The sequence below is a fragment of the Macaca mulatta genome, chromosome 20 (assembly GCF_049350105.2).
Source record: "Macaca mulatta isolate MMU2019108-1 chromosome 20, T2T-MMU8v2.0, whole genome shotgun sequence".
In the NCBI taxonomy this organism is placed as follows: domain Eukaryota; kingdom Metazoa; phylum Chordata; class Mammalia; order Primates; family Cercopithecidae; genus Macaca; species Macaca mulatta.
Genome location: NC_133425.1, coordinates 45,058,811 through 45,079,487, shown reverse-complemented (window position 1 = coordinate 45,079,487; position 20,677 = coordinate 45,058,811). Strand labels below are relative to the sequence as shown.

At 51.9% G+C, this 20,677-nt stretch overlaps 1 protein-coding gene across 11 annotated transcripts in view; it reads left to right on the top strand.

The window, feature by feature from the left end:
- Nucleotides 1-20,677, top strand: part of ZNF423 (zinc finger protein 423) — a 364,117-nt gene that overhangs the window by 205,433 nt on the left and 138,007 nt on the right. For 6 of the 11 annotated variants that reach the window (XM_077985612.1, XM_015126090.3, XM_077985616.1 and 3 more), the window contains one exon: nucleotides 11,245-14,459. In XM_077985612.1, coding sequence (XP_077841738.1) covers nucleotides 11,245-14,459 — 3,215 coding nt within the window. Of the gene's footprint in view, nucleotides 1-11,244; nucleotides 14,464-20,677 lie in introns of all 11 variants that reach the window. The other 5 variants (XR_013411580.1, XR_013411581.1, XR_013411582.1 and 2 more) reach the window with 1 other exon arrangement.

The following is a 20,677-nucleotide window of genomic DNA, read 5'->3' as shown; positions in this document are numbered from 1 at the left end:
CGAAAGAATGATCCCTACTTTTCCTTGCTGTATTCCTTGGGGATGATGAGATCACATTCGTAAGAAAGTCTCAGCTCCCTGGAGGAGGAATGAGTGAATAGGAGCTGCTATTATTTTTGCTAATAGCATAATTCTAACTCAAGATTTCAGGCAGAGCCATGTCAGATTCTGGTCACCTTTGTGGGGCTCCTTGGCCTACCTCTGAGGAAAGAACCCCTGACAGCCTCATCCCTTTCCTTTCCCAGGGTGGGCTTTTGATGTCCCAGGGGTCAAACTTAACCCTTTACACTTCTCCTATCCCTTTAGGAAAGTCAGATATCTAGATGCAGTACTGATGCTACCATTAAAGGGATTCTCTCTCTCTCTCTCTCTCTCTGTGTGTGTATGTATTACTTCAAAGCAGTAAAGGGTTGCTTTAGTGTTTAATGTTTAAACAGTGATTAATTGACACAGAGACTGGGCAGATAAGAGCATAGAAACTTAAGAATGCTGGGTACCTCTACACCCTTTGGAAAACTGGGTATTTAGAGCAGCCTCCCTAAAAATGTGCTGAATTAAAAAACCACCCAAACTAGGAGATAGTAGACAGCTGGGATACCTACCACCTGAGACTTATTCTGTACCCAGGACAGGCATAGACATCATTAATTGATAACAGACTCTAAGAGCTACAAAGCCTCTTAAAGACCTGTTCATCAGATTCTCTCTATCAAGAGTTGGGGAAATGAAAGCACAAAGAGGGGATATGCTTGCCCATGGTTACACAGTTCTGGAATCTGAACCTGGTCCAGTAGTAATCTCATCCACTATGGGTTGTGGCACCACCCTCTGGGCTTGAGGTTCTGCCCCCTTAATCATCCCTTTTTTCCCCATGAAAGGTAGCATGTACTTCCATCTGAGTAGTTTTATTAACCTGTTTCCTGCTTGTGAAGTTTTGGGTGTCCAACAGACTTCTTTCATCTTGTACTCTCTCTGTCCTTTTTGGTTCAAGCTGGCAGTGTTTCTGCCAGTATAAACTTTTCAAGAACCTTGTGAGTCTCCAGTGTATGTCATGGGTATTTTCTCCATTATTCAAGATGGTCCTCCACAGATATTTCCTGGATAATCCCTTCTCTACTTTTGTCTTTTGCTGAGATCGCTCCAGAGCAATGCCCCCAAATTTCCTAGATGCTCTCTAATTTGATCTAGGAGATCTGCAAGTCACACCCTTAATCTCGTCAAAGAGCCTTTGGCGTGACTCAATACTCAATACCCTGGTATTTTGATTTTTCTGAGATATTAGCAATATGTGCAGTCCTACCTTCAGCTTTTTCTCCAGAGCATACTTTCTTGTAAGTAAATCTGTTAGAGTATTTCTGCAATCTGAGAATTTGCAAAATCATTAATTTCTGGTTCATTTTTAACAGTTTGTTTTTGAGACAGAGTCTTGCTCTGTCACCCAGGCTGGAGTGCAATGGCATGATCTCAGCTCACCGCAACCTCCGCCTTCTGAATTCAAGCGATTCTCCTGCCTCAGCCTCCTGAGTAGCTGGGATTACAGGCATGTGCCACCATGCCCAGCTAATTTTTGTATTTTTAGTATAGACGAGGTTTCTCCATATTGGTCAGGCTGGTCTTGAACTCCCGACCTCATGTGATCCACCCACCTCAGCCTCCCAAAGTGCTGGGATTACAGGCGTGAGCGCTGCGCCCCACCTGTTTAACAGTTCTTTTCTTAATCTTTTTTCTTTTTAGCAGCAAGAAGAAACCAGCCCATACCTTCCACATTTTGCTTGGAAATCTACTTAGCTAAGTATCCAAGTTTATCCATGAAAGTTCTTTTTCCCACATAACTGTGAGTCATAATTTCACTTAGCTTTCTGCCACCAAATATCAAGGATCCCCTTTCCTTCAGTTTCCAATAACATATTTTTGATTTCCTGATAAGCTGTCACTATCAGTGCCTTTGTTAATATCCATATTTCTCTTAATAGTTTGTTCATGATGATTTAGATATTTCCTAAGGTGATTTAGGTTTTCTCTAATGGGTTCCTTATTTTCTTCTGAGTCTTTATTAACAGAGTCATTAATATCCACGTTTCCATTAATCTGTTCAAGGCTACCTAGGCTTTAAAATAAATCATACTCCTCAAAATTCTACTATCCTCTGATCGCTGCCCAATTCCAGAGCCACTTCCGTGATTTTAGGTATTTGTTCTTGTAGCACCCCACTCCTGGTACCAAAATCTGTATTAGTTTGCTATTACTGCTGTAACAAATTACCATAAACAGTGACTTAAAATGACAAACAAAAAAAATAATATCTTACAGTTCTGTAGGTCAGAAGTCTGACCCAGATATCACTGGGTTAAAATTAAGGTGTTGGCAGGGCTGCATTCCTTTCTGGATGCTCTTAGGGAAAAATCCATTTCCTTGCCTTTCTAATTCTTAGAGGCTGCTCACATTTCTTGGCTTATGGCCTCCTTACATCTTTAATACTGGTAATTGCTGGTTGGGTCCTTCTCATATTGCATCACTTCAACCTCCTCTTCTGCCTCCCTCCTGCACATTTAAGGACCCTCGTGATTACAATGGACCCATGTGGATAATCCAGGATAATCTCTTTATTTTAAGGTCAGCTGATTGTCAACCTTAATTCCATTTTACCATGTAACGTAACATATTTATATGTTCTGGGAGTTAAGACTTGGACATCTTTGGGGTAATTATTATTCTGCCTACCACAACCTCCAGGTTTGCTTCTGCACAGGCTATTTAAGCAGCAGGCTGCTCTACCTGCCATCCAGTGAGGAAAGAGGCCGGCAACATTCATTAGTGCTTGGCATCAGACCCAGCCTAGCCTGGTCATCCACCACTGACTTTGCCTCAATGGCTGGTGGGGTTGTAAAGCTTAAGACCTGTACCTGGTTCAAGTCATGGGGCCTGGTACTGTGCTTGTGCATGGTGGACCTCAAGAAAGAGGGAGCAGGTCCAGCAGGGATATGGGCCCTGGATTGGCTCTAGGGTTTGGTGAAGCAGTGTAGCCTGGTGGTTAGTAAGTGGGTGGGGGCATCTGCCACTTGCAATCTCTGTGTGCTCAGAAGTTACTCTCCTTCTTGGAGTGTCACTTTGCATAGTTATAAAAAGGGGTTGTTAATAGTACCTACCTCATAGAGAATGTGTGAGAATCACTTGAGAAAAAGCTGGCAAAGGACCTGGCACATAGAAAATGTGCCATACAGCTGGACGTGGTGGCTCACGCCTGTAATCCCAGCACTTTGGGAGGCCGAGGCGGGTGGATCACAAGGTCAGGAGTTCAAGACCAGCCTGACCAAGATGGTGAAACCCCGTCTCTACTAAAAATACAAATGTTAGCCAGGCGTGGTGGTGGGCATCTGTAATTCCAGCTACTCAGGAGTCCTACTGAGGCAGAGAATTGCTTGAATCCGGGAGGCACAGGTTGCAGGAAGCCAAGATCGCATCACTGCACTCCAGCCTGGGTGACAGAGCGAGACTCTGTCTCAAAGAAACAAACAAACAAACAAAAAAAAAAAAAAAAAAAGAAGAAGAAAATGTGCCATAAACAGTAACCACTAGATCTGCCTGTGACTTGTCATGTTGCCTCAGTTTCTCCATCAGTGAAATAAGATGGGGGAGAAGCTGTGCACTCTCTCTTGTCCTCAATACACCGATACTAGTTTTACAGGCAGGGATGTAATTGAGTTGAGGAGTATTCTGGGATAGATGACTAGTTCTGGCATCAAGTGTGTGCAGATACCCCTGGTTTCCCAAGAAGTGATCAGGAATATGCCCAGATGCCCCTTGAGCTCAACTCAGATCATTTCATGTCTGGAAGGCCACCCGCTTAGGCTCTGGCTACCTCTGCGGGAACCACAATCTGCCTGTGCCCTGAAGCATATTCAGGTCTTGGAGCTCTTGTTACCCCAGGCTCTAGGAAACACTGACTGGCTCTCCCTCGGTTGTCCGGGCTGCTTTGTGTCCACTTTGGGCAACCCTCACCATCGGCTGGGGTCACAGCTGACCTCTCTGGTTGGAGATCTCTCTCTAGACTCCAACATAGTTCTACAGTATATTAGTTCATTCTCATGCTGCTGTGAAGAAATACCCAAGACTGGGTAATTTATGAAGGAAAGAGGATTAATTGACTCACAGTTGTGCATGACTGGGAAGGCCTCAGGAAGCTTATAATCATGGTGGAAGGGGAAACAAACATGTCCTTCTTCACATGGTAGCAGGAAGGAGAAGAATGAGAGCTGAGAAAAGGGGGAAATCCCTTAATGCAACCATCAGATCTCATGAGAACTTACTATCACTAGAATAGCATGGGGGAAACCGCCCCCATGAATCCGTTACCTCCCACCAACTCCCTCCCACCATGCATGGGGTTTATGGGAACTACAATTCAAGATGAGATTTGGGTGAGGATACAGCCAAACCACATCATACGGTATCTCTCAGGGCCTCTTGTCTCTGTGTGACCAACAGGATTTTGGGAACAACAAAGCCTCATCTCTCAAAGAGAATGGACACCTCCTTTTTTGGAAGAGGAAACCTGAAAAGCATCTAGCATTGGGAGTCAGGAGACTCCTTTTTCCAGTTTGCTCAGGGGCCTTTGACTATTCCATTCCCACATGTCTCTGCTCATGGCAGACATCATCAATTGATTGTAGCACTCATTTCTTTGGACCTTAGAGAAGGCTTCAGATTCCTTCTGAACACAGGATTCTAGGCAACCACTACCAATTAGCTAGGCTTATAAGTTTTCTTCTCTTTTCTGGACCTCAGCTTTTCCATCTGTATCATGTGGGATTTGGTAGTTGGTTCCTGAGTCTAGGGTCCCATTCCTCTGAGCTTAGGGAAGGGCCACAGTGATTCCCATTCCTGGAGCTCTGGATAGGGGCAGCAGAGAGGCTCTGCTTGGTGTGTTATAAAGCTTTGTCCTGTTGGGAACTGGTCTCCTTGGCAATTTTCATTTTTCTAAAGAAACAGGTGAGTGGCAAGGAGTCTTTTTGGGGGCTTTGTGAAGCACTGTAAGGCCTTTTTTTGTGTATCATGAAGACAGTGTTGATGGTTGGAGTATTGTATAAGGTGAACTTTATATTTGTCTGGCAGGGGCTGTAGAGAGGATGAATTCCAGCCTCCCATGAGCCAGCAGAGGCAATGGAGGCCCGACCTCCTGATGTACTATCTGCCTGTTGCCCCAGCATGTCTCCCACTGGTGCCTTTCTTGCTCTACTTGGTCTCTCCTTTGCATGGTTTGGGATGTCCATGTGACAGGACCAAGGTGGGATGCACCCAGGTGGCCCTGCAGCATCCAGCACGGTCCTGGGCACAAGAGGCCCTGCAGACTGGGATGGAAACCTCATTCCAATGGCTGGATGAGCTCTTGTTCCCTCTGTAGGCTCATGTTTGTTTGTTTTTTTTTTTTAAGAGTCAGAGTTTTACTCTTGTCACCCAGGCTAGAGTGGCGTGATCATAACTCACTGCGGCCTCGAACTCATGGGCTCAGGTGATCCTCCTGCCTCGGCCTCCCAAGTAACTGGGGTTGCACATACACACCACCAAGCCTGTGTAATTAAATTTTTTTCTTTTCTTTTCTTTCTTTTTTTTCTTTTTTTAGAGACAGGGTCTTGCTATATTGCTCAGGCTGGTCTCAAACTCCTGGCCTCAAACGATCCTCCCAGCTCAGCTACCCAATGTTCAGGGATTATAGGCATGAACCACTGTACCCAGCTGGATGATCATTTTTATTCACACAGATGGAACTGCCCAGCTCAGGAATGTTCTAGTCACCTGGAACTTCCTGGGCTCAGCTGTCTTCCCCCATAACTCAATGCAGAGAGTCCCCCTAGTGTTCTTTTTAGGGTCTCTTGCATAGCTTCGATGACAGTTCACTTCCTCCTCCATCTGTGCCCCCCATTGCAGGAAAGTTCCCCTTTCAGCCCACTCCTGTGAGTCTGTGGGTCACTCTCCTGTCTAGGCCTGAGCACCTTCTCCAGCAGCCCTGACTTTGATTCTTTGTGACAGAGGAGCTGTGAGCTGTGGTTCCCAGCCATTCTGGGTGGCCGCTTGCACTGCTCTGCCTAGGTGAGGTGTGTCCGAGGCAGTTTTACACACTATAGCATCAGCCTGCTGAATTCATGTCCTGCTCCGTGCTGGTCACCAAGTGTGACAACATGAACTTGGGAATCACCTGGCTCTTTCTGCTGCTGACGTGTTCTGAAGCCCAGTTGATGTTCTTTTTTCTACTTAATTGAATTTTTATTAAAAATTCTCTCCTCTTTTTTGCTTGTTTTCTTTCTCTTCCTGTAGCAGACAGCAAAAACCTCATATAACCCTTTTCCTATTTGTCCTTTTTGCAGTATTAGTCACTTTTAAATGACTTTAATCTCCATCTTGCGTGTGTGTGTGTGTGTGTGTGTTAAACTCATTTTTGTTATGGTTCTTTGATTGCATTTACTCTGGGGGGTGGGGAGAAGCGTGGGTCTGGCATTAGTCATTGTACTTCCCACTTGATTTTCTCATGCTTCTCCTCCCAAAGCGGGTAATGAGGGGTTGGGGGTGTAGTGAAGCCTTGTGGGTGAAAACACTGACTGAACAGGACTCACGGGGGTTCGCATCCTGACTTTGCTGCCTGCCGGGTATGTGGAACTGGACAAGTCACTCAGCCTCTCTGTGCCCTGGTTTTCTCATTTGTAAATGGAAATTATAACAGTACCTAACTCAGCCTATTGAGAGGATTGAATGAGTGAGTACACATAAACTCTTAGAAGAATGCCTGGCACACAGCAAAATCAATGCAAGTATTTACTTGAAAATAAAAATGTAGCGGCTGAACAGGACTTTCCTTGAACCCACCTTCTCCCTGAGTTCTGGAATGTTCATGTTGGAAAGGACTCTGGGATTGCCTTGGTCACAGTTGCAGGTGTGTGTGTGGAGTCCAGCATCCAGCATGAGGAAAGTGTCGTTGCTTTAAGAGAAGAGAACCTCAGGCCATGCGTGGTGGCTCACGCCTGTAATCCCAGCACTTTGGGAGGCTGGGACAGGTGGATCACTTGAGGTCAGGAGTTTGAGACCAACCTGGCCAACATGGTGAAACCCCGTCTCTACTAAAAATACAAAAATTAACCGTGCATGGTGGCGTGTGCCTGTAATCCCAGCTACTCTAGAGGATGAGGAAGGAGAATTGCTTGAACCCAGGAGGCGGAGTTTGTAGTGAGCCAAGATCACGCCACTGCACTTCAGCCTGGGCCACAGGGCGAGACTCCATCCCTCCTACCAAAACAAACAAACAAAAAAATAGAAAAAAGAACCTTTTTCTCTGCTGATGTCCCTATAGATACATCCCGAGCTTTGGCCCCAGCTTATCTCTCTAGCGTGATTCTAGAGCGCTGAGCCAAGCGCCCCCAAAGCAAAATGCATTTGGAGGGGGTGGGATGGCAGCAGACGAGATTGAATGTTCTTTGAATAAGAGACTTTAAACAGGGCAATCTGAGTTTGGGACTTTATATGTCAACATGCCCATTTTCCCTGATTGGGCCTTTTCAATTTAAGGAGCCTTATTTTCATTTCAATTCAGATGATTATAATCTCAGCAGTGGCTCAGTTTGTTGCTCCCAGAATAATATGCTTTGCTTTAGTTTCGAAACTTGTTTGCAGAAAAATAAAGCCAAGCAGCCAGCCTGCAATGACACTTGGGTACTCTGGCGCCGGGCAGGTTAAGATTCTCCTTTCCAAAGCCTACTGGGTGAATGACTGATGGGCCTGGGGACCAGGTTCTGTACTCCTACAAGATACAGTTTGGCCAGACACTAGTGGGGCATCTGGCTTGGTACTGGTGGCCAGTTCCTCACCTCCCTGAACCCCACTTCCTCGTCTCAGAAATGGGAACGTTACTACAGACAGCCAGATGTGGTTGTTGTGAGGATGAATAGAAATTAATTGCGATAATAGACGTACTTAGCACAGTGCTGGCACGTGGGACGTTCTCAATAAATGGAGCTGTTAGTATTGTTAGCACTTGTGGTACTAATTAGTACTAATTCTTATTATTGGCAAAATAGTGCTTCTGTTTAACAACTTTATTGAAGTATAATTTGCATACCATAAAACTCACTTGTTTGAAGTGAGCAACTCAGCCGGTCTTTGGTAAGTTTACAGAGCTTTGCAGTCTTCACTCACAGTCTAGTTTTAGACCATTTCCATCATGTCAGAAGGATCCCTGTCACCTGTGCAGCCACTCACTGCTCCCACCTCCAGCCTCAGACAGCTGCTAACCTGCCTTCTGTCTAAGATGCGCCTTATTCTGGACATTTCATGTCAGTGACATAATAGTGCTTATTCCCATTAATTTTTCTCGTCCACTCCTCCCAGTGGTTCCCTTTTTTCAGATGCATAAAGTGAGTGGTTAAGAGGAATACTGAGGGCATGGATGAATTCACAGAGGAGCGAGAGGGCTCTGGCTCTGAGTGAGTGTCCTCTGGTCCTCAGGTGGTTCGAAAGGAGCAAATGAACCCTGGCAGAAATATCTGTTCAGGCTTGTCCTTGGGACAAGAGTGATAGTGGTTTCACCTGCCCAGTTGTTGAGAATTCTCCACACATCAGTTGCTGGGTGGGCTCCAGTGAGCTCGTGGGTCTCTCTGAGCCCTGATGAGCCCCTTCCAGAAATGCAAATCATGGACCAGCCCCAGTCCTCCTCATGAGGCAGGCTCCAAGGAGATCAAGGTCTGAGGACCCTGAAGTCTTTACACGTGAGCCCTCTCCCCTTCTGACCCACGCAGGAGTGGTCTTACTTGACTGTTTGACCCCCAGAAGCTGGTCCAGGCCCACGTCATGATTGAGGGGACTGAATGTGGACAGTCCTGGCATCAGTCTCTGGCACTGTCATTTCCCAGAGCAAGTCTCTGAGACTGTGCCTCGGTTTCCTCGTCTGTCCAGTGGGAGTGTCCCTGGCCACTCATTTGCAGTTGCGAGAAAGCACTTAGCAGAGTGCTGGGCACACGGGAAGGACTCAGTGGCAGCTTGAGTGAGTCTGAGCAAAGACATCAAAATAATAAGAAGCCAGTCCAACCTGGCCTGGAGCGGGGGCCAAGCAGGTCCCCTGGCCCCAGCTATCTCCTCTCTGGGGTCCCTTTTGTCTGTGCCCCACAGAGCCCAGCTGGCAAGAGCTGGGAATTGGCAGGCAGGGGCTGGGGCGCCTCCCACTGCATGTCATCTGGGGAGCTGGCCGTGACTGCTGCGTCCTTCCCGTCTGCCGAACCCGTCATGTGAGGCCCCCAGGGGAGAAGGTGCTGGTGCTCTGGGAGGGCGTTCCGGGAGGCCCCTTGAGCTGGGCTGGGGAGCCAGGCTTCAGAGGTGGGTTGGCTGCCGGGAGCCTTGGAGCCAGGAGCTTTGGAGAACTGCAAGCTTCAGAGAGCTGCATGCATCAGGGTTGAGCTGTGCCAATGGTGCCAGGGGGGTCAGGTGGATCTTCACACGGTCAGCGCTGTGGGGGGTAGGGGGTGGGAGCGGGGCCTAGGACCAGGCTCAGCCCCAGCTGTGAGGAACCCCTCAAGACCCTCCAGTCAGCCCTTGTTGTCTCTTTAAGTCTTGGGATCGGCCTGGGACAGCAGAGGCAGCTTGTGTGGAGAGCCTTGTAGGGAAATCACAGGTCTGTGGTGTGTGTGTGTGTCTGTGTGTGTGTGTGCACGTGCACACGCGTCTGCAGGTGAATGTGTGTACATGAGCGTGTGCATGTATATTTAAGTTTGTGAGTGATAGTGTAGTGTGTGGGAGTGATGGTGCGAATGAATGTGTGTGGTGGTGGGTGTTGTGTGTGTATGTAGGTGGGCGTGTGTGTACGCGCATGTGTGTGCCAGTGTTCACCCGTGCTGGGAGCATGGTGCGCCTGCCCCATCCCTTTCTGAAGGTCTGGGCTGCCTCTGGGCCAAGGTTACGTCTGGGTTACGTCTGTGAGGCTCTTCTGAAGACTCAGCCGGGCTGGCTGGCGGCTGGAGAGGCGGGGGCAGTGGTTTATTTCCTCGGGGTTACAAGAGCAAGGTCAGCGCAGCCGAATCTGAGCTTTTGTTTGTCTCTCCCCTGCCCGCAGCAGCCTGTGGTCTGTTTCATTCATTATTAAGTTTTAAATCCAGCCGAAGAGAAACTTGAGCCTTGGAACTCACTCCCTGCCCGGGCTGGCTCTGCTCGGCCCCCGTCAGGGAATGTCTCTGGCTTTATTCACTGTGTCCTGTGTGCCTTTGTTTTCCCAGAAACGGTCTACCCTTAGGTTTGTTTAGTTTTCCTCTGAGGCTGGGCGGGCCAGCAAATGAGGGGGTTGCGGGGGCTGTCCCCAGGGAGGGTGGGACGCGCCGGAGTCTGTGCAAGGATTGCCTCTTCCTTGCCTTTGCAGTGGAGTTAAGGGTCTGCCTGGGTCTGAGCTCTGTGGTCGTCCACGTCCTCATTCTTCCTCCACTCACTCACCATCTCTCCATTTCTCTTGGTCCTGGGTGGGATTGGGGCGAATCCAGGGGTGCAGTGGAAACAAAGAAAACAAGGGTCTCAGGATGGCCTGCGCCGGGAAACCCACAGATGCCTCTTCAGTGCCCTAGGCTCACTTCCCGCCTGAGCACTGGAATCTGCTGTCTCGGGCCCTGTGATTTCACACCTCCTATGTCTTGTCTACTACCTGAAGCAGCAGCTTCCAGCTTCATCAGTCCACCCATCCCCAGAGAATGGTGCATGCTATGGCCAATCTGATAAGGGAATCTTTGTTGTTGTTGCAAAATTTTGTCTGTGTTCATAAGGACCAGTGGGATTTCCTTCCCTCCGGGATTAGGGATTTGAGGGGAGTTGACTCCCAGGTGTGGATCAAGTGACAGGACTTGTCCTCCTTTTGGCCTATAGGACTGATGGTCTGTGAGTTTGTTTTCAGTGACTTTGTCCAGGCTGCCCCGCCTTTCCCTATCAGGAAAGTGGCCGAGAGCCTCCCCTCTGATGGGGGGTACCACGTCCTGCCAGGTCCAGGCAAGTGTTGTTAAGGGAAAAGGCGCTCCCCCTTCGTTATCTGCCGCCCCTCTGGCATGCCCTCTGCAGACAGGAAGGCCCTGGTGTCCACTTGCTTCCGGCCCCTGCCCCTCCCCACAGCCCCCCGCAGCCGTTGGCCAGCTGCACAGCCTCAGCCCGTGCGCTGTCGAGAAGCTGGCTCTGTCCTTGTTTCTCGGCAGCCCTGGGAATTGCCTCTAATATCCTCTCTGCCTTCCCCTGCAGATGGTGATGACGACCCACAACTCTCCTGGGTGGCCTCGTCTCCCTCCAGCAAGGATGTTGCGTCACCCACGCAGATGATCGGAGATGGTTGTGACCTCGGCCTCGGTGAGGAGGAAGGGGGCACAGGCCTGCCGTACCCTTGCCAGTTCTGCGACAAGTCCTTCATCCGCCTGAGCTACTTGAAGAGGCACGAGCAGATCCACAGCGACAAGCTGCCGTTCAAGTGTACCTACTGCAGCCGCCTCTTCAAGCACAAGAGGAGCCGCGACCGGCACATCAAGCTGCATACGGGCGACAAGAAGTACCACTGCCACGAGTGCGAGGCAGCCTTCTCCCGCAGCGACCACCTCAAGATCCACCTGAAGACCCACAGCTCCAGCAAGCCCTTCAAGTGCACTGTGTGCAAGCGTGGCTTCTCCTCCACCAGCTCGCTGCAGAGCCACATGCAGGCCCACAAAAAGAACAAGGAGCATCTGGCCAAGTCAGAGAAGGAAGCCAAGAAGGACGACTTCATGTGCGACTACTGCGAGGACACCTTCAGCCAGACGGAGGAGCTGGAGAAGCACGTGCTCACCCGCCACCCACAGCTGTCCGAGAAGGCGGACCTGCAGTGTATCCACTGCCCCGAGGTCTTCGTCGACGAGAACACGCTGCTCACCCATATCCACCAAGCCCACGCCAACCAGAAACACAAGTGCCCCATGTGCCCTGAGCAGTTCTCCTCGGTGGAAGGTGTCTACTGCCACCTGGACAGCCACCGGCAGCCCGACTCCAGTAACCACAGCGTCAGTCCCGACCCCGTACTGGGCAGCGTGGCCTCCATGAGTAGCGCCACGCCTGACTCCAGCGCCTCTGTGGAACGCGGCTCCACACCGGACTCCACCTTGAAGCCGCTGCGGGGGCAGAAGAAGATGCGGGATGACGGGCAGGGCTGGACCAAGGTGGTCTATAGCTGCCCCTATTGTTCCAAGCGGGACTTTAACAGCCTGGCCGTGCTGGAGATCCACCTGAAGACCATCCACGCAGACAAGCCCCAGCAGAGCCACACGTGTCAGATCTGCCTGGACTCCATGCCCACCCTCTATAACCTCAACGAGCACGTTCGCAAGCTGCACAAGAACCATGCCTACCCCATGATGCAGTTTGGCAACATCTCCGCCTTCCACTGCAACTACTGCCCCGAGATGTTCGCCGACATCAATAGCCTGCAGGAGCACATCCGTGTCTCCCACTGCGGCCCCAATACCAACCCCTCCGACGGCAATAACGCCTTCTTCTGCAACCAGTGCTCCATGGGTTTCCTCACTGAGTCCTCCCTCACCGAGCACATCCAGCAGGCCCACTGCAGTGTGGGCAGTGCCAAACTAGAGTCTCCGGTGGTGCAGCCCACACAGTCCTTCATGGAGGTCTATTCCTGCCCCTACTGCACCAACTCCCCTATCTTTGGCTCCATCCTGAAGCTCACCAAGCACATCAAGGAGAACCACAAGAACATTCCACTGGCCCACAGCAAGAAGTCCAAGGCTGAGCAGAGCCCAGTCTCATCTGACGTGGAAGTGTCTTCCCCGAAGCGGCAGCGGCTCTCAGCAAGCGCCAACTCCATCTCCAATGGCGAGTATCCTTGCAATCAGTGCGACCTCAAGTTTTCCAACTTTGAGAGCTTCCAGACCCACCTGAAGCTGCACCTGGAGCTGCTGCTGCGGAAGCAGGCGTGCCCCCAGTGCAAAGAGGACTTTGACTCCCAGGAGTCCCTCCTGCAGCACCTGACGGTGCATTATATGACCACGTCGACCCACTATGTGTGTGAGAGCTGCGACAAGCAATTTTCCTCGGTGGATGACCTGCAGAAGCACCTGCTGGACATGCACACCTTCGTGCTGTATCACTGTACCCTGTGTCAGGAGGTCTTCGACTCCAAGGTGTCTATCCAGGTGCACTTGGCAGTGAAGCACAGCAATGAGAAGAAGATGTACCGCTGCACGGCCTGCAACTGGGACTTCCGCAAGGAGGCTGACCTGCAGGTGCACGTCAAACACAGCCACCTGGGCAACCCAGCCAAGGCTCACAAGTGCATCTTCTGTGGGGAGACCTTCAGCACCGAGGTGGAGCTGCAGTGCCATATCACCACACACAGCAAGAAGTATAACTGCAAATTCTGCAGCAAGGCCTTCCACGCCATCATCCTGCTGGAGAAGCACCTGCGGGAGAAGCACTGTGTGTTTGATGCTGCAACTGAGAACGGCACGGCCAACGGGGTGCCCCCCACGGCCACCAAGAAAGCTGAGCCTGCTGACCTACAGGGCATGCTGCTTAAGAACCCTGAGGCGCCTAACAGCCACGAGGCCAGCGAGGATGATGTGGACGCATCGGAGCCCATGTACGGCTGCGACATCTGTGGGGCGGCCTACACCATGGAGGTGCTGCTGCAGAACCACCGGCTGCGGGACCACAACATCCGGCCGGGCGAGGATGATGGCTCACGCAAGAAGGCTGAGTTTATCAAGGGCAGCCACAAATGCAACGTTTGCTCACGGACTTTCTTCTCGGAGAACGGGCTACGGGAGCACCTGCAGACGCACCGGGGCCCTGCCAAGCACTATATGTGTCCCATCTGTGGTGAGCGTTTCCCTTCGCTGCTGACGCTCACTGAGCACAAGGTGACCCACAGCAAGAGCCTGGACACGGGCACCTGTCGCATCTGCAAGATGCCCCTGCAGAGCGAGGAGGAGTTTATTGAGCACTGCCAGATGCACCCCGACCTGCGCAACTCGCTCACAGGCTTCCGCTGTGTGGTCTGCATGCAGACAGTCACCTCCACGCTCGAGCTCAAGATCCACGGCACCTTCCATATGCAGAAGCTGGCAGGCAGCTCGGCGGCATCCTCCCCGAATGGCCAGGGACTGCAGAAGCTCTACAAGTGCGCCCTGTGCCTCAAGGAGTTCCGCAGCAAGCAGGACCTGGTGAAGCTCGACGTCAATGGGCTGCCCTATGGCCTCTGCGCCGGCTGCATGGCCCGCAGCGCCAATGGACAGGTGGGTGGCCTGGTCCCGCCCGAGCCCGCCGACCGGCCCTGTGCCGGCCTCCGCTGCCCCGAGTGCAGTGTCAAGTTCGAGAGTGCCGAAGACCTGGAGAGCCACATGCAGGTGGACCACCGTGACCTCACGCCGGAGACCAGTGGGCCCCGGAAAGCCACCCAGACGTCGCCAGTGCCCCGGGTAAGTGCAGCCCACCTCATCCTGCTCCCTGCTCCTCTCCTTGGGGCTCCTCTGGTCCCCACAGGAGCCACGTACCCTGAGTGCCGTGTTTCCGAGAAGCGGCACTATCATGCAGTGGGCGAGACACAACTGCTGTGCTGTAGACTCCTTGAGTTTAAACCTCAGCATTGCCATTGCTTTTCCAACCACGTGATGGGCTCATGTTATTTATCTCTCTGGGCCTCATTTGTCAAGTGCTAATCTGTAAAATGGGAGTAATAATTGTCCCAGCCTCAGAGAATTGTTGTGAGAGGCTGATGACATCATGCAGGTAACGTGCCTGGCATAGTGGCTGATGCACAGTGAGGGCATTATGGGTGGTGGCTGGTGTCTTTGTTGATGAGCTGGGGTAGACATACTCATTTGTTTATTGGGTCTCCTTAGGCAAGTCACTGACTTTTCTGGGCCTTAGATCTGGGATTCTTTTGACAGTTCATAGAGATCACACACACACAAGGGACCGAGCGCCTGGCACTCAGGGCTCAGTGGTGCTGGTTGTCATCACCAGCTGGTACTCTTATCACCAGCGGCATCATTTCTGTTAGTGCAGTTGCTGGTATGTGGAAGGCCCTTCGACGTGGTTTCAATTGCTGTTATTGTTAATGACTGATTGATTCCTTCATCAATTTTTCCCTGAGCACCCGTTATGTTTGGAGGTGCCTGGGAGCCAAAGAGAACCAGAAATGGACCCTGACTTGGGACTTGTGGACCAGAGGGAGCCACAGGCCCATAGTAAGTGGCTTTCAATGAGCTGTGGAGAAGTCTAGGCTGCAGATGGGCCCACACAGGCCTTGAGTACAGGGCCTGAGGGGCACCCAGTGGTGGGCCTGGAGTCTGCGTGGCCCTTGGGTGTCAGACAGCACAGGCCTGGGATTCCCACTGAGTCTGTGTTGTCTGTTTCCAGACCGAGGTGGCTCTCGGGAGTACCTTTCCCTCGAGGACCGCTGCTGGCACCATTGGCCGGGAGGCAGGGTTTGGGGAAGGGCCATGTGCCACAGGCGCCTGCTGGGACACAGGAGTGTTTGCTGAGGGTGTTTTTCCTGGGACCCTGTGATTTTGAGGGGGTGATGAGGGCAGAGGGAGAGAGACGAGGGCCAGAGAGAGCGAAGGGAACACCCCACAGTGGAAGGGGCCTCAGCGCCTGCTGACCCTGCCTTCTGGTGTTACACACAGGCCCACGGGAGCCCAGAGGGCCAGGGGACCCGTCCATGGATATCTGCCTGAAGAGAGGAGCACTTGGGTGAAAATAGCGAGGCCAGGCGTTGTGGCTCACACCTATAGTCCCAGCACTTTTTGAGGCTGGAAGATCAAGGCTGCAGTGAGCTACGATCACACCATTGCATTCTAGCCTGGGTGGCAGAGTGGGACCCTGTCTCTTAAAAAAAGAAAAGCCGGGTACGGTGGCTCACGCCTGTAATCCCAGCACTTTGGGAGGCCAAGACAGGTGGATCACAAGGTCAGGAGATCGACACCATCCTGGCCAACATGGTGAAACTCCGTCTCTACTAAAAATCCAAAAAAATTACCTGGGCATAGTGGCACATGCATGTAGTCCCAGATAATCAGGAGGCTGAGGCAGGAGAATTGCTTTAACCCAGGAAGCAGAGGTTGCAGTGAGCCAAGATCGCACCACTGCATTCTAGCCTGGGTGACAGAGGGAGATTCCGTCTCCAAAAAAAAAAAAAAAAGAAAGAAAGAAAAGAACAGAGCTGCATGTCTGGCTGGGGCCTGGGGCCTCTCCTCGAAGTCCTCTCTGGAGTGGAGAGCTCTTTGTAGGGGCTATAGCAATACCCCACCCTCTCAGGACCGTTTGGCTGAGCCAGGGTTCTAAACAGGGCTCCAGGAGGACTCCCTCCAGGGGGCTGAGCATGGGTACTGGTTTCTGCTGCCCCGCTCTGTCCCGTCAGCCTTTCTAGGGGGCGTAGGTGCTCTCAGGGAATGTTTGGGTCCTGGAGTCAGGTGGCCTGGGCTAAAATCTCCTTTTCCCGTGACCCAGCGGTAATTTGACCTCTCCGGGCCTCTGTGCTCCACTACGAAGCCAGAGGTAGTGGCAGTGGTAATGAATAGTGATCATAATGGAATAGTAATAGAATCTCTCCTGGGCTGACATCTCTGCATCCGGGGAGAAATTGGGGGCCTCTCTGCTTTTCTAACCATTATCTGCTCTGATTGGTCACTGCCTGTTCCCCATCGGTTGTGAACCATCGTGACTATTTATCATGCTGACCTCAGTGTTTTGCTCTGAGGATTAAATGTGTAAATTAAGTGCACATAGTGCATGCCGCTGGTATTTTTTCCTTTTACTATAGCAATCCACACTCGTTGAGGAGTAAGGACTTGCCAAGCACTTTCTATTTAATCCTTACAATATTTCATGTTGTAAGTGAGGAAACTGAGGCATAGCACAATGATGTCGCTTGCCTCAAGCCCCCAGCTTTCCAGAGCTGAGAGGGGACTTGAACCCAGACAGGCAGCATCTGCACCACAGCCCCTGGTCTTGACCAACAGTCCACCCAACAGCTCTGCAACGCATCCTGGCTACAAGAAGGGAGAGCCCAGTGGTGGTGGGGTCCCGGGTGGTCACAGCTGTGCTCATGCTGTGGGGCAGTGCAGCTGGGCTGGGTCACTATGCCCGCTTCTCCTGGGTGCCCCTCAACCTGGATCACCCCTCCCTTTCTGGCACTGCCCACCATGGTGCTGGGTTTTCTGATGGCCAAGGAGCTGTTTCTAGAGCCTCCAAAGCCTTGGGCTGTGTGAGCCTCCCTGGAGTGCTCTGCATTCAGCATCAAGCACCACTTTGTGAAAACCCCTACTACGTGAGAGGCGCTCTGCTGGGCACCAACTTTTAGCTCATCTCTGTGGCAACAACCCAGGAACCTTGCTGTGGCCTGTGTTTTGGCAAAGAGGGGCCAGCTCAGATAGGAGATGCCATATACCCAAGGATGCACAGCTGTGCACGGCTGTGCAGGGACTGAAACTCGAGGGGAGCGTGTTTCCTGGAGGCCCCCAGGCCTTCCTCTCCCTGCCTTCGGGTCTCGTGTGAGCAGGGATGAGCTGAAAATCATGGTTCTGCCTGCCTAGAGGCCTGGGGAGATGGGCTGTTGCAGAAAGCAGCTAGACAAAGCCCAGGTGCCTCCCTAGCCAAGGCGGCATTCTCTGGGGCCTTGCCCCCTGCGTGGGCACACCTGGGGGCAGGGGCCCAGATGTCAGTTAGCCCACCCCTTCCCTCCCTGAGGACCCACTCATGTAAGAACAGACTCTGGGGGTTTCACTGGGGCTTGGGGGCTGGCAGGCTGGGACCCTCGGGAGTGTATCCACAGCAACCAGCTCTCAGAGGACTGGGTTCCCGTGGGGCCGAGGCTGCTGTCGGCTGGAGCATGAAACATTGAAGTTCCATCTCCACCTCTGTTTATGGGTAATGACAACATCACCCCAAGTCGAGACCAGCACAGGCAGACCCTGACCATCCATCGATCCCACAGATCCCCACGGTGCCTTTCTCTGCTGGGTGGGGCAGGCCAGGTGTTCTCATACCCATTTTACAGCCAAGTAAACAGATATCCAGGTTAGAGGGCCTGTCCAGATCTCACTGGCTTTCTGTTACCTAGACCAGGCTTGACAGGAGGTCTGAAACACGGAGCTGAGAATGGCAGCTCAGACAGTGGGCATCGAAGTGTTTGCTGTCCTCCCACTCACCAGCAAGAGGCTCTGACCAAGTGATACAGCCTCTTGAAACTCCACTTACCCCATCCCTAGAGTGGAGCTTGCAGAGGGTTTGTGAGTATTTAGCATAAATGCTGCCCACAGATGGCAGGTGCTCAGTGAACGTTGGCAGTGGTCACGATCATGGAAATTTAGCAGCTCTGGCTGGCTTTTCCTTCTCTCCTTCCTGTCTTGAAGGGCTCAGCCATTTCTTCCCTGCCCTCCCTCTCTTGTCTCCGCCATTCTCAAGTGTTTCTTCCTGCCCGGGGCCTCCCTCTGCAGTTGCTCAGGGCCGTGTTGGGGGAGGCACCCTGGCCACAGGCCCTGGAACTCAGCTCTAGTTCTCCTGGGCTGGGCCCCAGGGAAGGGGCTTATGGCAGGGGAGGTGCTTTGAGTGCCAAGTTCTATGTTTCTGTAATTATGTCGCCTAGTGGGGGCTGAAGCTCCAGGAGGAAGGGGTCTCCAGGGGGGTTGAGAGTGGGGACAGACCAGGAATAGATGCTGGGGTGAGGACTGGAGTCCAGCCATGCTTGGAGGGTTTGGGGGCTGGTGAGCCTGTATGTGTATGTGCCTATGTGTCAGTGCACATGTGTGCACTTATGAGTCTACATGTGTGTACATGAGAGTGTGGTACGTGTGGGGATGGGTCCGTGTGTGCACTTGTGTCAGAAGCTATGTGCACGTCTGTGGGTGTATTTGGGAGTACCGGTGTGTGGACTGGGGTTGTGGTGAGTGAGCTGAAGGCAGGGTCTCTGGATGAGTGTAGACATGTCCATCTGTGTGGCCTTGTTCACCCGTGTGGATGGCCCTGCTTCTCTGGGGGTTGCACGTGTGTATCTGTGTTACAGGTTGCTGTGTGTAGGGGTCGTGGGTGTGTCTGCGAAGGTCTTGTGTGTTGCTGGTGAGTTGGGGTGAGGGTGAGCATGTGAATGCACACATATGTGCTTGCACATCTGTGTGTGTGTCTTGTGTGTGTGTGAGGGGTCAGCCCTTCCCCCAGCCCCTCCCTTGGGAACCCTCTGAACCCTCTGAAGCCCAGTGCCCCACCAGGAGGGGCTCAGTTATTGGGTAGTTTTCTTCCTATTACCAAAGGGTGGCAGAGAGGCATTTGGGGGCAGCCTGTCTTACTGCCCAAGCCCCTGGGGATGTATTTTCCAAGCACAGTGAGCTCCCTTTATTCACCAGCCCCTGGGAAGATCAACCAAGTCACTGCGATCATGGACTGTTCCCTGCACGTCTCTGGACCAGTCATGACTGCAACCTCCAGAGACTTGTACCCAAGCAAATCCCCATCTTTGGAGGGAGGACATGGTCTTCTGTCCCCAGCCATCGCTGCGGCTTGGTGCCAACCCCTTTCTCCCATCCACCCACCTACAGGCCTGGGTGTGACTTGTCCAGCAGGCCTCCCATGGGCTTCCTTGTGATGAAGCTTCCCTTCCTGGGGTGTGCTTCATTCATTAATTCACTCATTCCATTCATTCATTCAACCACCAAGGGTTTTGCACCTTGCCAAGCAGAGTGGGTGGGGGCACATGTGAGCAGAAGGCATGGTTTTGATGCTGGAGACGCTCGAGGTGGTTCCTCTCCACGACCATCGCCCTGGAGTTGACCTGAGATAGGTACTCTGGGCTGCATCCCCTGAGAAGACCTCAGGCCCTGTAGTCTCCTTGTGGCCTGGACATCTTCCTTTGTCTGTGGTAAGGCCGGACTCCCCAGCCCTGTCTTCCCCTCCACCCTGCCCCTGACTTACCTAACTCTTCCCAGGGCCTTTCCATGCAGAGTGCCTGTGTCTGGGCCCCAGGTCACACCAGATACCCCAAGTCTTCTGAAACACTGTGGGAAAGGCCCCTGGTTTTGTCAGAGCAGGTCCTGGAGCCTGAAGCATCCAGCACCAGTTTCTCTAGTTGTTTCTTCATTCATTCATTTGTTCAAGAAGCACTTTCTTAGCACCGATAATAATCATAATAAAAGTGAAATAATTATTATGTGCTGACCCTAGGTCAGGCCTGTGTTAGGGTGGTGTGGGTCCAGGACACTGAAGTCATCTTTGGTTCTCTTTGTCACTTCTGCCTGAATACACTCCTCCGCATATGTTATTCTGCAACTTTATGTGTTCAGCAAAGGCTTGTTAAGCACTTCATGTGCCTGTGCAGCCTCAAAGGTAGACAAAACACATTCCTGGCCCTCTGGGTGCTCATGGTGCAAGAAGGGAGCAGATGAGCCAATCTGCCATGACACAACAATGTGTTAATTACCTAGGGTCCTTTAGCATAAGTGCAGGGGTGTGGAGGGGATCCTGGACCCATTCTGGGTGAAAAGAGAAGGCTTCTCAGAAGAGATGACATTTGAACTGAGTCAAGGATGGAGGGGGTGTTGCACGTAGAGCAACCAGACAGGCAAAGGCCTGTAGTTACTTAGGGAACTGTGGATGTGGGTGGAAAGGGGAAAATAGGAACAGAGAACAGGTAGGATAAAAT